At 35.8% G+C, this 16,484-nt stretch overlaps 1 protein-coding gene across 3 annotated transcripts in view; it reads right to left on the reverse strand.

The window, feature by feature from the left end:
• The window catches only part of LOC147305792 (uncharacterized), a 29,545-nt gene that overhangs the window by 4,320 nt on the left and 8,741 nt on the right, over positions 1–16,484 (reverse strand). For 2 of the 3 annotated variants that reach the window (XM_086276501.1, XM_086276500.1), the window contains exons 17-27: positions 13,182–13,370; positions 9,965–10,009; positions 9,738–9,876; positions 9,525–9,628; positions 7,624–7,668; positions 7,397–7,535; positions 7,184–7,287; positions 3,829–4,017; positions 612–656; positions 385–523; positions 172–275 (exon numbers count right to left, since the gene is read on the reverse strand). In XM_086276501.1, the coding sequence (XP_086132627.1) occupies positions 172–275; positions 385–523; positions 612–656; positions 3,829–4,017; positions 7,184–7,287; positions 7,397–7,535; positions 7,624–7,668; positions 9,525–9,628; positions 9,738–9,876; positions 9,965–10,009; positions 13,182–13,370 (1,242 nt within the window). The remainder of the gene's footprint in view (positions 1–171; positions 276–384; positions 524–611; positions 657–3,828; positions 4,018–7,183; positions 7,288–7,396; positions 7,536–7,623; positions 7,669–9,524; positions 9,629–9,737; positions 9,877–9,964; positions 10,010–13,181; positions 13,371–16,484) is intronic. The other variant, XM_086276502.1, reaches the window with a different exon arrangement.

Below are 16,484 nucleotides of genomic sequence, written 5' to 3' on the forward strand. Positions count from 1 at the left end.
AGGATGGTCCCTGAGACTGATTTGGACGCTAGCAGAATTATTTTGGAGTTGTATGTGCATTACTGTTTAAGGCACTTACACTGGGTGTGTTGACCCTGGGTGATGTCCAAAACCTGCAGGACACCGGCCCTTGAGGTTTGGAGCTAGACACCCCTGGTTTAAGGTACTTACACTGACAAGTATAATCCACCTCCAGGTACTTGTAGGTGCCAAAACAGGGGTCTCCAAATACAGAGTTGCTCGCTGAGATAGTACAGCTGTTTTTCCCATTACAGCTTTGAATGCAGATAGAAAGTGAGTCAGCAAAGGGTTTAACACACTGCACATTGTGTAGCCTGGTAAAAGAAGAAAAAGTAAAACTAAACAAAGACAGTCAATCTGTACCTTTTAGCTACAACACTGGTGCTCGTCTGACTTGAGCACTGGACAACTTGGAGCTGAGAGGCCGGACGTCCAGCAGAGCATGTGGTTTTGTCACGGCGTCCATAATTAGCTCCGTGGATGACTAAAACCTGTCCTTTTTCTGAGGAAGAGATCATAGCATTAAACAATAACCATGTTTACATTTCAATAAATGAAATTCAACAAAGTTACAAAAAAGAAAACCTCACCACACTGAAGGTTTGCCTCAGATCCTTCACATGTTGCACTCGGGACTGAGAGAAAAACACAAAACACATTAGAAAGTGTCATAATTCATGTGCAGACTGATTATTAGTTCATGATTTAATTCGTAACTTGAACTCTTTTGCAACCTTTTCCTTCTGTTTCATCTTTTCTGCATCCTGCAATCTGTCTTTGAATAATATATATGAAACGTAGTATGATTTTATTATTTTTGTTTTCCTCTGTCCATTTTAATTTTTACTGTCATCTTATGTTTTGCATCTCACATGTTCCCCTGTTTCCTTTTTGTTCATTTTTTACCTTTTTAAAATTAATTTCAGTTTTATTTAAATATTGCCAAATCAGCAGTCACTTCAAGGCATTTTATACCCTTAAAGACCCTACAAAAATAAAGAGAAAACTAGTTTATTTTGGAGAACCTCCTTAAAAACAAAGGTGTATTTAGGCCAACACAATAAACAGATGTTTCGGATTAAGTCCTAGCTGCGAATGCTCCACATTATATTGATGTTTGTTCGTTTTTTAAAGAAAACGAGAATAAAAAGAGGATGTTCTGTAAAATGTCATGATTCAGTGGCTAAATGTCCATTATTAAGCCTCAGTCACAGAGGTTTTGTTATCAATTACGACTCCCAAAAATGTGTTTTCACTCACATTATCAATTGGTACACCTTCAATGATAATTGGTAATTCTATATTATATTTTAAATTACCAAAAAACATTGCTTTAGTTTTATTTATATTTAATGATAATTTATTTATGTCCATCCATTTTTTTATTAATTTTAGCTCCCTGTTTACAGTCATTACAAGATCAGTATAATCATCGCTACTGAAAAATATGTTGGTGTCATCTGCGAACAGTATGAGTTTAAGTACTTGAGAAACATCAAAAATATCATTTATGTATACATTGAAAAGTTTTGGTCCCAACACTGACCCTTGGGGAACACCACATGTAATACCAAGTTTCTCTGAATGGTAATGCCCTATGCTAACATATTGTTCCCGAACCGTTAGATAACTTTTTAACCAGTTACCAGCTTTCCCTCGAATACCATGTCTTTCCAATTTATCCAGTAAAATTGAGTGATTGATTGTGTCGAAGGCCTTTTTGAGATCAACAAAAATACCAACTGCATATTTATTTTTATCCAGTGTATCAGTAATTTCTTCTACTGCCTCAATTATCGCCATTGAAGTGGTTCTTTGTGTTCTGAAACCATACTGACCAACATTTATTATTTGATGTTTTTCAAGGAATTTTTCTAATCTTGAATTAAAAAGTTTTTCTAGAATTTTTGAGAATTGAGGCAGTAGAGAAATAGGCCTATAATTGGTAAAACTGTGTTTGTCATTACTTTTATATAGTGGTATTACTTTCGCAATTTTCATTTATTTTGGAAAACAACTGGACTGAAATGATAAATTACAGATATATGTTAAGGGACAAGCAATATTCAGAATAACCTGTTTAACTACAGACATATTTATGTCATGATAATCCATTGAAGACTTACTTTTACATTTTAATGTGATATTTATTACTTCTTGCTCATTTGTAGCTGAGAGGAACAGTGAAAAGGGATTTGATTTTATATTACTGATATTTTCATTTTTATGACACGGGATGTCCGCTGCTAGTTCAGGGCCAACATTTATGAAGAATTTATTGAACCCATCGACAATATTACTCATGTTGTGATTTTCACCATTTGCATCAGTAAAATATTCAGGATATGATGTTCCAGAAGATCCTTGTTTAATTAAGTTGTTTAACACATCCCAAGTTCCTTTTATATTGTTTTTATTTTCATATAATCTTCTTCTATAATAAAGTTGTTTGCTCGTTCTTATAATATCAGTCAATTTATTTCTATATGCTTTATATCTTTGTTCCACTTCTTTTGTTTTTACTTTGATAAACTGTTTATACAGATTGTTTTTCTTTTTGCAAGCATTAATAATTCCTTTTGTGAGCCAAGGACTTTTTATCTTTTTTTTCTTTGTCATGTGTTCGTTTACAGGACAATGTTTATTGTACCACATAGTAAAAATATCTAGAAAATTATCATAAGCCTTGTCCACATCTGACTCTTCATACACCGAACTCCAATCTTGTTGTGCTAAATCGAAATTGAAGGCATGAATTGCTTCTTCATTTATTGTTCGCTTTGCTATCATGATCTTGGTATCTATTTTTTTTAAATCACAGTCACACAAAGTAAAAACTGGTAAGTGGTCAGTTATATCACAGACAAGCAGGCCACTATTAGTTTGGAAATCCATGACATTAGTAAAAATGTTGTCAATAATAGTGGCGCTATGTGATGTTATTCTGCTTGGCTTTGTTATTGTTGGATATAGTGATAAGCTGTACATTGTGTCAGTAAAGTCATCAATGGCTTTTAACCTTGTTGGATTTAGCAAATCAATGTTAAAATCACCACAGATAAATAGTAATTTTTGGTTCACCGAAGCAAACGTTTTTTCTATCCATTCATTAAAAGTGTCAATACTTGAACTGGGTGTCCGATATATACAACTTATTATAACATTTCTCTTTTTTTCATTCATAATCTCAATAGTCAAACATTCCAAAATTCCATCAATAGCCATAGACATAGTTGTTACAACATTATATTTTATAGAGTTATGAACATATATAGCAACCCTGCCGCCCGCCTTATTTAATCTATTCATGTATTTTAAATCATATCCATTCAAACAAAAATCTATTCCTTTATCGACATTGAACCAAGTTTCAGTGATGGCTATAACACTAAAGGGGCGAGAAAATTGTTGCAAATAGTCCTTAATGAAATCAAAATTAGAGTACATACTTGTGCTGTTAAAGTGAATTAATGAGAGCTTCCCGTCTAGGTTAATTTCTTTTTCATATTGTTCCTGAGTGAAATAATTACAATTTTTAACAAAAGAAGAGAGAAAGTTACTTTCAGAATCTATTTCTGGATCTATTATATTATACTCCTTATATTCACAATCTAGATCAATTACTTTCTGTTGAAGAACTAATTTCAACGTGTCCATGTCATTTCCTGGTGTAATTGATACATTGGTGTGAGTTATACTTGTCCAGATCCTCCATGTTCCTCACTATCAGTACTTTTGCCTCTTCTGGTGTCCCGTTTAGCTTAATGAAAATCTTACAGTTTGTTACCCATGTATGTTGTATTTTACCGTTCTTCTTCAGTTGCCTTGCCTCCCTCACGATGTATGCGTTTTTTCGTGTCAGATGCTCATTAATGAAAACGTCCGTGCCTTTCAGTTTGTGTCCTTGTTTCAGCAGTGCGACCCGGTCCTTCCAATTGTCAAATGTCATAAAGAAGGCCGGCAGTCTGTCACATCCTTCACATGTTGCACTCGGGACTGAGAGAAAAACACATTAGAAAGTGTCATAATTCATGTGCAGACTGATTATTAGTTCATGATTTAATTCGCAACTTGAACTCTTTTGCAACCTTTTCCTTCTGTTTCATCTTTTCTGCATCCTGCAATCTGTCTTTGAATAATATATATGAAACGTAGTATGATTTTATTATTTTTGTTTTCCTCTGTCCATTTTAATTTTTACTGTCATCTTATGTTTTGCATCTCACATGTTCCCCTGTTTCCTTTTTGTTCATTTTTTACCCTTTTAAAATTAATTTCAGTTTTATTTAAATATTGCCAAATCAGCAGTCACTTCAAGACATTTCATACCCTTAAAGACCCTACAAAAATAAAGAGAAAACTAGTTTATTTTGGAGAACCTCCTTAAAAACAAAGGTGTATTTCATTTCATTTTCATTTCATTTATTTATTCATTTTCAGTGACAACAAATACCTATATTGAACATAAAATACACAAAACAAAAAACAAAAATTGCCTGAAAAAGGAGTGGGACGAAGAAAACTTATTAAATCCCACCCCTATACTCACTCATCAACAAAAAAAACAATAAACTTCCCGCAGCTACGCCCATCATTGCATACAGACCCATCAACAGCCCCGGGCACATACAAGCATCTAAGCGGCAGCTCGCAACCAACAATTAGAGCCTTCATAACTGAATACAGAATATATAAATTATAAATTGCATTACCACAGGTAACAGGCAGTAATAACTACAAGTAACAAACACACATACATATATATCTACACACACAAGTACATATATGTACATACATACGCACACTTTATTTTTATTTTTTATTTTGGAATCCATACCAGCAATGGTAAGAGGACAGACATTACAGAGCACACTAAAACCCATCATTGAGTATACTGTGACCAGACCAACTGTTTGTAGAGAAATTTAAATCTATGAATATTTTTGCATTGTTTCAATTGTAAACTCAGACTGTTCCAGATTTTCACACCACATACAGACACACAAAAGCCTTTACGGGTTGTTCGAGTTCTGGGTAATTTGAATTCTCCAAAGCCTCTCACATTATAAACCTTTTCTCGAATTTCAAATCTAGTTTGTAAATTTGCCGGTAAAAGTTTAGTAAAAGCTTTATACAAAATTATGGATGTATTGTAATTAACCAGATCCTGGAATTTAAGTAACTTTGCCTGAAGAAAGAATTTGTGAGTATGATCTAGATAACCAGCCTTGTGAATAATACGCAGTGCTCGTTTCTGTACTGTGACTAATGGATTAGTTGTATTTTTATATGTATTTCCCCACACTTCCACACAATATGTAAGATATGGAAGAACCAGGGTACAGTACAGAGTACGAAGTGCATCTTTATCAAGGAATTGTTTCACTTTGTTCAAAACTGCGAGGCTTCTAGAAATTTTGGTTTTTATGTGTCTGACGTGGGGTTTCCATGAAATTTTGTTATCAATTACGACTCCCGACTGATGGTGGAGCCTGGCTGGGTCTGCTGGCTGTGGCCTGCTGGCTGATGGTGGAGCCTGGCTGTGGCCTACTGGCTGATGGTGGAGCCTGAGTTTTTTCTTTGAAAGACCCCCTAATGTCCATTCTTATGTTTCAGTACATAACTGAAACCGATTTAGTCGGGGAGGGTAAGAACTGGTCAAACTTAAGCTCTCCTTAGTATGGCTGGCTCCATTTCTCCAACAGCACACTCCCAGGCAGCAGGCCAACACAATAAACAGATGTTTCGGATTAAGTCCTAGCTGCGAATGCTCCACATTATATTGATGTTTGTTCGTTTTTTAAAGAAAACGAGAATAAAAAGAGGATGTTCTGTAAAATGTCATGATTCAGTGGCTAAATGTCCATTATTAAGCCTCAGTCACAGAGGTTTGACTAGCGACAGAAAAGGCGATCAGCTGATCATTGATCAGTTTCACGATTGAAGTAGCAACAGGAGAGGGAGGGAGAGAGAAGAGGCACTCGCTCCTTATATCGGTTGTTAAGCTTAACGTGGGAATGCTTTACAAACATTCAGAGATGAACTTACACACTTGCTTTACTTCTCTCTGGGATCACTTCCTCGGAGATGAAATGCTGGTTTGGTAGCGAGGCTCCAAATACACACAGCCGCTCTATCACGTGAGCACACTGCTCCGACGTGCTCCGGTTATGAGCCGAGTTACGCCGTGTCGCAAGTTTTGTGAGGTGCTTTTTTGATATTTAATGGATCGGATTACATTTTTTATTTCTCTCCGATATCCAGTAATTTACGTCAGCATCGGACCGATACCGATACGTAATATCGATACCGATACGTAATATCGGATCGGTCCATCTCTACTTTAAAGTAAACTTTTCTTTAATATCTTGAAGTTCAAGTTTTGCTGCCTTCCTCTCTGCTTTTTGTCCACACTCTTATAACCTTCCCTTACTCTGTTCTCCATTAATTTCTCCATTCAAGTCCATTTTCAGTATTTATTTTCATGTTTCAATGTCTCCTTGATTTAGTACTGGTTGCTCATTGCCTTTTTTAGTTATGTCTTTATTTGGGTTTTGATATGCTACTGTTTGGTTGTCCTCAGCTGTGTTAATTACATGCACCCATGTCTTGTTGCTCAGGGGTGTCTATTTCCCACTTAACCCATTTTTCTGTCCAATGCCATATTTTATTGCCATTTCTTTTGCATTTCCACATTTTTTTGTTTTTTCTTTGTTCTTCTTTAAACTTTTAAAGTTCAAATAAAGTTTAGTTTGATTTTGCAGCAAAATCTTGGTATACAAAGGGTAACTTAGCCCGAAGTTCAACTTTAGCTTCTCAACACAATACACTGACATTTTGAACAAGAAGTACTAGCTGCGAATTCTCCAAAATCTCTTTGTAAAAAAGTAAAAAAGTATAAGAAAGAATCTGTCCTATTGGTTATCGTGATGTGAATGTCCATTATAAAGCCTCAGACACAGAGGTTTGACCCCACTCAGTGAAATCAACGAGGATGGTCCCTGAGACTGCTTTGGACGCTAGCAGAATTGTTTTGGAGTTGTATGTGCATTACTGTTTAAGGCACTTACACTGGGTGTGTTGACCCTGGGTGATGTCCAAAACCTGCAGGACACCGGCCCTTGAGGTTTGGAGCTAGACACCCCTGGTTTAAGGTACTTACACTGACAAGTATAATCCACCTCCAGGTACTTGTAGGTGCCACCACAGGGGTCTCCAAATACAGAGTTGCTCGCTGAGATAGTACAGCTGTTTTTCCCATTACAGCTTTGAATGCAGATAGAAAGTGAGTCAGCAAAGGGTTTAACACACTGCACATTGTGTAGCCTGGTAAAAGAAGAAAAAGTAAAACTAAACAAAGACAGTCAATCTGTACCTTTCAGCTACAACACTGGTGCTCGTCTGACTTGAGCACTGGACAACTTGGAGCTGAGAGGCCGGACGTCCAGCAGAGCATGTGGTTTTGTCACGGCGTCCATAATTAGCTCCGTGGATGACTAAAACCTGTCCTTTTTCTGAGGAAGAGATCATAGCATTAAACAATAACCATGTTTACATTTCAATAAATGAAATTCAACAAAGTTACAAAAAAGAAAACCTCACCACACTGAAGGTTTGCCTGAGATCCTTCACATGTTGCACTCTGGACTGAGAGAAAAACACAAAACACATTAGAAAGTGTCATAATTCATGTGCAGACTGATTATTAGTTCATGATTTAATTCGCAACTTGAACTCTTTTGCAACCTTTTCCTTCTGTTTCATCTTTTCTGCATCCTGCAATCTGTCTTTGAATAATATATATGAAACGTAGTATGATTTTATTATTTTTGTTTTCCTCTGTCCATTTTAATTTTTACTGTCATCTTATGTTTTGCATCTCACATGTTCCCCTGTTTCCTTTTTGTTCATTTTTTACCTTTTTAAAATTAATTTCAGTTTTATTTAAATATTGCCAAATCAGCAGTCACTTCAAGGCATTTCATACCCTTAAAGACCCTACAAAAATAAAGAGAAAACTAGTTTATTTTGGAGAACCTCCTTAAAAACAAAGGTGTATTTAGGCCAACACAATAAACAGATGTTTCGGATTAAGTCCTAGCTGCGAATGCTCCACATTATATTGATGTTTGTTCGTTTTTTAAAGAAAACGAGAATAAAAAGAGGATGTTCTGTAAAATGTCATGATTCAGTGGCTAAATGTCCATTATTAAGCCTCAGTCACAGAGGTTTGACTAGCGACAGAAAAGGCGATCAGCTGATCATTGATCAGTTTCACGATTGAAGTAGCAACAGGAGAGGGAGGGAGAGAGAAGAGGCACTCGCTCCTTATATCGGTTGTTAAGCTTAACGTGGGAATGCTTTACAAACATTCAGAGATGAACTTACACACTTGCTTTACTTCTCTCTGGGATCACTTCCTCGGAGATGAAATGCTGGTTTGGTAGCGAGGCTCCAAATACACACAGCCGCTCTATCACGTGAGCACACTGCTCCGACGTGCTACGGTTATGAGCCGAGTTACGCCGTGTTGCAAGTTTTGTGAGGTGCTTTTTTGATATTTAATGGATCGGATTACATTTTTTATTTCTCTCCGATATCCAGTAATTTACGTCAGCATCGGACCGATACCGATACGTAATATCGGATACCGATACGTAATATCGGATCGGTCCATCTCTACTTTAAAGTAAACTTTTCTTTAATATCTTGAAGTTCAAGTTTTGCTGCCTTCCTCTCTGCTTTTTGTCCACACTCTTATAACCTTCCCTTACTCTGTTCTCCATTAATTTCTCCATTCAAGTCCATTTTCAGTATTTATTTTCATGTTTCAATGTCTCCTTGATTTAGTACTGGTTGCTCATTGCCTTTTTTAGTTATGTCTTTATTTGGGTTTTGATATGCTACTGTTTGGTTGTCCTCAGCTGTGTTAATTACATGCACCCATGTCTTGTTGCTCAGGGGTGTCTAATTCCCACTTAACCCATTTTTCTGTCCAATGCCATATTTTATTGCCATTTCTTTTGCATTTCCACATTTTTTTGTTTTTTCTTTGTTCTTCTTTAAACTTTTACAGTTCAAATAAATTTTAGTTTGATTTTGCAGCAAAATCTTGGTATACAAAGGGTAACTTAGCCCGAAGTTCAACTTCAGCTTCTCAACACAATACACTGACATTTTGAACAAGAAGTACTAGCTGCGAATTCTCCAAAATCTCTTTGTAAAAAAGTAAAATAGTATAAGAAAGAATCTGTCCTATTGGTTATCGTGATGTGAATGTCCATTATAAAGCCTCAGACACAGAGGTTTGACCCCACTCAGTGAAATCAACGAGGATGGTCCCTGAGACTGATTTGGACGCTAGCAGAATTATTTTGGAGTTGTATGTGCATTACTGTTTAAGGCACTTACACTGGGTGTGTTGACCCTGGGTGATGTCCAAAACCTGCAGGACACCGGCCCTTGAGGTTTGGAGCTAGACACCCCTGGTTTAAGGTACTTACACTGACAAGTATAATCCACCTCCAGGTACTTGTAGGTGCCAAAACAGGGGTCTCCAAATACAGAGTTGCTCGCTGAGATAGTACAGCTGTTTTTCCCATTACAGCTTTGAATGCAGATAGAAAGTGAGTCAGCAAAGGGTTTAACACACTGCACATTGTGTAGCCTGGTAAAAGAAGAAAAAGTAAAACTAAACAAAGACAGTCAATCTGTACCTTTTAGCTACAACACTGGTGCTCGTCTGACTTGAGCACTGGACAACTTGGAGCTGAGAGGCCGGACGTCCAGCAGAGCATGTGGTTTTGTCACGGCGTCCATAATTAGCTCCGTGGATGACTAAAACCTGTCCTTTTTCTGAGGAAGAGATCATAGCATTAAACAATAACCATGTTTACATTTCAATAAATGAAATTCAACAAAGTTACAAAAAAGAAAACCTCACCACACTGAAGGTTTGCCTCAGATCCTTCACATGTTACACTCTGGACTGAGAGAAAAACACAAAACACATTAGAAAGTGTCATAATTCATGTGCAGACTGATTATTAGTTCATGATTTAATTCGCAACTTGAACTCTTTTGCAACCTTTTCCTTCTGTTTCATCTTTTCTGCATCCTGCAATCTGTCTTTGAATAATATATATGAAACGTAGTATGATTTTATTATTTTTGTTTTCCTCTGTCCATTTTAATTTTTACTGTCATCTTATGTTTTGCATCTCACATGTTCCCCTGTTTCCTTTTTGTTCATTTTTTACCTTTTTAAAATTAATTTCAGTTTTATTTAAATATTGCCAAATCAGCAGTCACTTCAAGGCATTTCATACCCTTAAAGACCCTACAAAAATAAAGAGAAAACTAGTTTATTTTGGAGAACCTCCTTAAAAACAAAGATGTATTTAGGCCAACACAATAAACAGATGTTTCGGATTAAGTCCTAGCTGCGAATGCTCCACATTATATTGATGTTTGTTCGTTTTTTAAAGAAAACGAGAATAAAAAGAGGATGTTCTGTAAAATGTCATGATTCAGTGGCTAAATGTCCATTATTAAGCCTCAGTCACAGAGGTTTTGTTATCAATTACGACTCCCAAAAATGTGTTTTCACTCACATTATCAATTGGTACACCTTCAATGATAATTGGTAATTCTATATTATATTTTAAATTACCAAAAAACATTTCTTTAGTTTTATTTATATTTAATGATAATTTATTTATGTCCATCCATTTTTTTATTAATTTTAGCTCCCTGTTTACAGTCATTACAAGATCAGTATAATCATCGCTACTGAAAAATATGTTGGTGTCATCTGCGAACAGTATGAGTTTAAGTACTTGAGAAACATCAAAAATATCATTTATGTATACATTGAAAAGTTTTGGTCCCAACACTGACCCTTGGGGAACACCACATGTAATACCAAGTTTCTCTGAATGGTAATGCCCTATGCTAACATATTGTTCCCGAACCGTTAGATAACTTTTTAACCAGTTACCAGCTTTCCCTCGAATACCATGTCTTTCCAATTTATCCAGTAAAATTGAGTGATTGATTGTGTCGAAGGCCTTTTTGAGATCAACAAAAATACCAACTGCATATTTATTTTTATCCAGTGTATCAGTAATTTCTTCTACTGCCTCAATTATCGCCATTGAAGTGGTTCTTTGTGTTCTGAAACCATACTGACCAACATTTATTATTTGATGTTTTTCAAGGAATTTTTCTAATCTTGAATTAAAAAGTTTTTCTAGAATTTTTGAGAATTGAGGCAGTAGAGAAATAGGCCTATAATTGGTAAAACTGTGTTTGTCATTACTTTTATATAGTGGTATTACTTTCGCAATTTTCATTTATTTTGGAAAACAACTGGACTGAAATGATAAATTACAGATATATGTTAAGGGACAAGCAATATTCAGAATAACCTGTTTAACTACAGACATATTTATGTCATGATAATCCATTGAAGACTTACTTTTACATTTTAATGTGATATTTATTACTTCTTGCTCATTTGTAGCTGAGAGGAACAGTGAAAAGGGATTTGATTTTATATTACTGATATTTTCATTTTTATGACACGGGATGTCCGCTGCTAGTTCAGGGCCAACATTTATGAAGAATTTATTGAACCCATCGACAATATTACTCATGTTGTGATTTTCACCATTTGCATCAGTAAAATATTCAGGATATGATGTTCCAGAAGATCCTTGTTTAATTAAGTTGTTTAACACATCCCAAGTTCCTTTTATATTGTTTTTATTTTCATATAATCTTCTTCTATAATAAAGTTGTTTGCTCGTTCTTATAATATCAGTCAATTTATTTCTATATGCTTTATATCTTTGTTCCACTTCTTTTGTTTTTACTTTGATAAACTGTTTATACAGATTGTTTTTCTTTTTGCAAGCATTAATAATTCCTTTTGTGAGCCAAGGACTTTTTATCTTTTTTTTCTTTGTCATGTGTTCGTTTACAGGACAATGTTTATTGTACCACATAGTAAAAATATCTAGAAAATTATCATAAGCCTTGTCCACATCTGACTCTTCATACACCGAACTCCAATCTTGTTGTGCTAAATCGAAATTGAAGGCATGAATTGCTTCTTCATTTATTGTTCGCTTTGCTATCATGATCTTGGTATCTATTTTTTTTAAATCACAGTCACACAAAGTAAAAACTGGTAAGTGGTCAGTTATATCACAGACAAGCAGGCCACTATTAGTTTGGAAATCCATGACATTAGTAAAAATGTTGTCAATAATAGTGGCGCTATGTGATGTTATTCTGCTTGGCTTTGTTATTGTTGGATATAGTGATAAGCTGTACATTGTGTCAGTAAAGTCATCAATGGCTTTTAACCTTGTTGGATTTAGCAAATCAATGTTAAAATCACCACAGATAAATAGTAATTTTTGGTTCACCGAAGCAAACGTTTTTTCTATCCATTCATTAAAAGTGTCAATACTTGAACTGGGTGTCCGATATATACAACTTATTATAACATTTCTCTTTTTTTCATTCATAATCTCAATAGTCAAACATTCCAAAATTCCATCAATAGCCATAGACATAGTTGTTACAACATTATATTTTATAGAGTTATGAACATATATAGCAACCCCGCCGCCCGCCTTATTTAATCTATTCATGTATTTTAAATCATATCCATTCAAACAAAAATCTATTCCTTTATCGACATTGAACCAAGTTTCAGTGATGGCTATAACACTAAAGGGGCGAGAAAATTGTTGCAAATAGTCCTTAATGAAATCAAAATTAGAGTACATACTTGTGCTGTTAAAGTGAATTAATGAGAGCTTCCCGTCTAGGTTAATTTCTTTTTCATATTGTTCCTGAGTTAAATAATTACAATTTTTAACAAAAGAAGAGAGAAAGTTACTTTCAGAATCTATTTCTGGATCTATTATATTATACTCCTTATATTCACAATCTAGATCAATTACTTTCTGTTGAAGAACTAATTTCAACGTGTCCATGTCATTTCCTGGTGTAATTGATACATTGGTGTGAGTTATACTTGTCCAGATCCTCCATGTTCCTCACTATCAGTACTTTTGCCTCTTCTGGTGTCCCGTTTAGCTTAATGAAAATCTTACAGTTTGTTACCCATGTATGTTGTATTTTACCGTTCTTCTCCATTTGCCTTGCCTCCCTCACGATGTCTGCGTTTTTTCGTGTCAGATGCTCATTAATGAAAACGTCCGTGCCTTTCAGTTTGTGTCCTTGTTTCAGCAGTGCGACCCGGTCCTTCCAATTGTCAAATGTCATAAAGAAGGCCGGCAGTCTGTCACATCCTTCACATGTTGCACTCGGGACTGAGAGAAAAACACATTAGAAAGTGTCATAATTCATGTGCAGACTGATTATTAGTTCATGATTTAATTCGCAACTTGAACTCTTTTGCAACCTTTTCCTTCTGTTTCATCTTTTCTGCATCCTGCAATCTGTCTTTGAATAATATATATGAAACGTAGTATGATTTTATTATTTTTGTTTTCCTCTGTCCATTTTAATTTTTACTGTCATCTTATGTTTTGCATCTCACATGTTCCCCTGTTTCCTTTTTGTTCATTTTTTACCTTTTTAAAATTAATTTCAGTTTTATTTAAATATTGCCAAATCAGCAGTCACTTCAAGACATTTCATACCCTTAAAGACCCTACAAAAATAAAGAGAAAACTAGTTTATTTTGGAGAACCTCCTTAAAAACAAAGGTGTATTTCATTTCATTTTCATTTCATTTATTTATTCATTTTCAGTCACAACAAATACCTATATTGAACATAAAATACACAAAACAAAAAACAAAAATTGCCTGAAAAAGGAGTGGGACGAAGAAAACTTATTAAATCCCACCCCTATACTCACTCATCAACAAAAAAAACAATAAACTTCCCGCAGCTACGCCCATCATTGCATACAGACCCATCAACAGCCCCGGGCACATACAAGCATCTAAGCGGCAGCTCGCAACCAACAATTAGAGCCTTCATAACTGAATACAGAATATATAAATTATAAATTGCATTACCACAGGTAACAGGCAGTAATAACTACAAGTAACAAACACACATACATATATATCTACACACACAAGTACATATATGTACATACATACGCACACTTTATTTTTATTTTTTATTTTGGAATCCATACCAGCAATGGTAAGAGGACAGACATTACAGAGCACACTAAAACCCATCATTGAGTATACTGTGACCAGACCAACTGTTTGTAGAGAAATTTAAATCTATGAATATTTTTGCATTGTTTCAATTGTAAACTCAGACTGTTCCAGATTTTCACACCACATACAGACACACAAAAGCCTTTACGGGTTGTTCGAGTTCTGGGTAATTTGAATTCTCCAAAGCCTCTCACATTATAAACCTTTTCTCGAATTTCAAATCTAGTTTGTAAATTTGCCGGTAAAAGTTTAGTAAAAGCTTTATACAAAATTATGGATGTATTGTAATTAACCAGATCCTGGAATTTAAGTAACTTTGCCTGAAGAAAGAATTTGTGAGTATGATCTAGATAACCAGCCTTGTGAATAATACGCAGTGCTCGTTTCTGTACTGTGACTAATGGATTAGTTGTATTTTTATATGTATTTCCCCACACTTCCACACAATATGTAAGATATGGAAGAACCAGGGTACAGTACAGAGTACGAAGTGCATCTTTATCAAGGAATTGTTTCACTTTGTTCAAAACTGCGAGGCTTCTAGAAATTTTGGTTTTTATGTGTCTGACGTGGGGTTTCCATGAAATTTTGTTATCAATTACGACTCCCGACTGATGGTGGAGCCTGGCTGGGTCTGCTGGCTGTGGCCTGCTGGCTGATGGTGGAGCCTGGCTGTGGCCTACTGGCTGATGGTGGAGCCTGAGTTTTTTCTTTGAAAGACCCCCTAATGTCCATTCTTATGTTTCAGTACATAACTGAAACCGATTTAGTCGGGGAGGGTAAGAACTGGTCAAACTTAAGCTCTCCTTAGTATGGCTGGCTCCATTTCTCCAACAGCACACTCCCAGGCAGCAGGCCAACACAATAAACAGATGTTTCGGATTAAGTCCTAGCTGCGAATGCTCCACATTATATTGATGTTTGTTCGTTTTTTAAAGAAAACGAGAATAAAAAGAGGATGTTCTGTAAAATGTCATGATTCAGTGGCTAAATGTCCATTATTAAGCCTCAGTCACAGAGGTTTGACTAGCGACAGAAAAGGCGATCAGCTGATCATTGATCAGTTTCACGATTGAAGTAGCAACAGGAGAGGGAGGGAGAGAGAAGAGGCACTCGCTCCTTATATCGGTTGTTAAGCTTAACGTGGGAATGCTTTACAAACATTCAGAGATGAACTTACACACTTGCTTTACTTCTCTCTGGGATCACTTCCTCGGAGATGAAATGCTGGTTTGGTAGCGAGGCTCCAAATACACACAGCCGCTCTATCACGTGAGCACACTGCTCCGACGTGCTCCGGTTATGAGCCGAGTTACGCCGTGTCGCAAGTTTTGTGAGGTGCTTTTTTGATATTTAATGGATCGGATTACATTTTTTATTTCTCTCCGATATCCAGTAATTTACGTCAGCATCGGACCGATACCGATACGTAATATCGGATACCGATACGTAATATCGGATCGGTCCATCTCTACTTTAAAGTAAACTTTTCTTTAATATCTTGAAGTTCAAGTTTTGCTGCCTTCCTCTCTGCTTTTTGTCCACACTCTTATAACCTTCCCTTACTCTGTTCTCCATTAATTTCTCCATTCAAGTCCATTTTCAGTATTTATTTTCATGTTTCAATGTCTCCTTGATTTAGTACTGGTTGCTCATTGCCTTTTTTAGTTATGTCTTTATTTGGGTTTTGATATGCTACTGTTTGGTTGTCCTCAGCTGTGTTAATTACATGCACCCATGTCTTGTTGCTCAGGGGTGTCTAATTCCACCTTAACCCATTTTTCTGTCCAATGCCATATTTTATTGCCATTTCTTTTGCATTTCCACATTTTTTTGTTTTTTCTTTGTTCTTCTTTAAACTTTTAAAGTTCAAATAAAGTTTAGTTTGATTTTGCAGCAAAACCTTGGTATACAAAGGGTAACTTAGCCCGAAGTTCAACTTTAGCTTCTCAACACAATACACTGACATTTTGAACAAGAAGTACTAGCTGCGAATTCTCCAAAATCTCTTTGTAAAAATGTAAAAAAGTATAAGAAAGAATCTGTCCTATTGGTTATCGTGATGTGAATGTCCATTATAAAGCCTCAGACACAGAGGTTTGACCCTACTCAGTGAAATCAACGAGGATGGTCCCTGAGACTGATTTGGACGCTAGCAGAATTATTTTGGAGTTGTATGTGCATTACTGTTTAAGGCACTTACACTGGGTGTGTTGACCCTGGGTGATGTCCAAAACCTGCA

Source organism: Aulonocara sp. 'chitande type north' Nkhata Bay, linkage group LG20 (genome assembly GCF_057382095.1).
Source record: "Aulonocara sp. 'chitande type north' Nkhata Bay isolate Kocher_YH1m ecotype deep benthic linkage group LG20, A_spYH_male_GT1.1, whole genome shotgun sequence".
In the NCBI taxonomy this organism is placed as follows: domain Eukaryota; kingdom Metazoa; phylum Chordata; class Actinopteri; order Cichliformes; family Cichlidae; genus Aulonocara; species Aulonocara sp. 'chitande type north' Nkhata Bay.